Source organism: Dioscorea cayenensis, chromosome 3, assembly GCF_009730915.1.
Source record: "Dioscorea cayenensis subsp. rotundata cultivar TDr96_F1 chromosome 3, TDr96_F1_v2_PseudoChromosome.rev07_lg8_w22 25.fasta, whole genome shotgun sequence".
Classification (NCBI taxonomy): Eukaryota; Viridiplantae; Streptophyta; class Magnoliopsida; order Dioscoreales; family Dioscoreaceae; genus Dioscorea; species Dioscorea cayenensis.
The window spans coordinates 3462184-3463097 of NC_052473.1; the positions used below are offsets into that span (position 1 = coordinate 3462184).

At 39.8% G+C, this 914-nt stretch overlaps 1 protein-coding gene across 1 annotated transcript in view; it reads right to left on the bottom strand.

Moving 5' to 3' along the window:
• The window catches only part of LOC120249478, a 1763-nt gene extending 1073 nt beyond the window's left edge, over positions 1-690 (bottom strand). The window contains exons 1-2 of the mRNA XM_039258004.1: positions 527-690; positions 5-364 (exon numbers count right to left, since the gene is read on the bottom strand). Of these exons, the coding sequence (XP_039113938.1) occupies positions 5-364; positions 527-568 (402 nt within the window). The 5' untranslated portion in view covers positions 569-690. The remainder of the gene's footprint in view (positions 1-4; positions 365-526) is intronic.
• Between the last annotated feature and the right edge of the window lie 224 nt (positions 691-914).

The window sequence follows — 914 nt, forward strand, 5'->3', positions numbered from 1 at the left end:
CGACAACATCCAGCAGCTCATTGAGGCTACTGCCAGCCATTACTGGCTCCTCCTGCTTCCTCGCATCTAAGTGCCCTTCATTCAAAGAATTTTCCTTTCCCTCTTGCAAGACAACACTATCACCAACCTCCCTCGACCTCGCTTTAAAAGGGTACCTTTTCCTACTCCCGAACGACAACAACCTTATACTACTGCGCTGAGAAAATGATTCCAATCTCAAACCGTTCCCGACATTCAATTGCCCGTAAACCCTACCACTCACAAAACTATTAGCAAAACAAATCCTCACAGGGATACAAGAATTCAAACCTACACCCAAAGGTCCACAAAAACTTGAAAAATTTCGCATCCCCCTGTACTGATTCTGCAATAAAACCCCAAGAACTCATACAAAAAATCCATAAAAGAGAATAAGCAAAAGAGATGAAAACAATCAAAAAAATCAATTCTTTGGTTTCTCTCAATCAAAAAAAAATTATCAGAATACGAAAAAGAAAGCAGTGTTTGAGAGAGCGAGGTTACGAACCATGATGGATGGGAAGATAAGCTTACGGAGCTGCAGCGCCATGAGAGGAAGGTACAGGCGTTTGGAACACCCGGGGATTTCTAGGGTTAGGGTTGCGAGACGGCATCAATGGCGGAGAGCTCACCTGCGAGGAAGCGCTTGGAGTGAATGGTTGGAGGCGCAACCAGCGCGAGAAGGGTTTAACGGTGCACTGAATTTATATACAGGGCTGATTTTTTTTAATTTTAATTTAATTTTAATTAATTAATTTATTTATTTATTTATTTATCTTTTTGAGCGGAAGTTTATAATAGACCCTGTACGGTATGACCTGTTCATTTTAATGCCTAAAACCAAGAAATTATGATTTTAGTTATAATTACATGGAAATATATGTAAAATACCAATT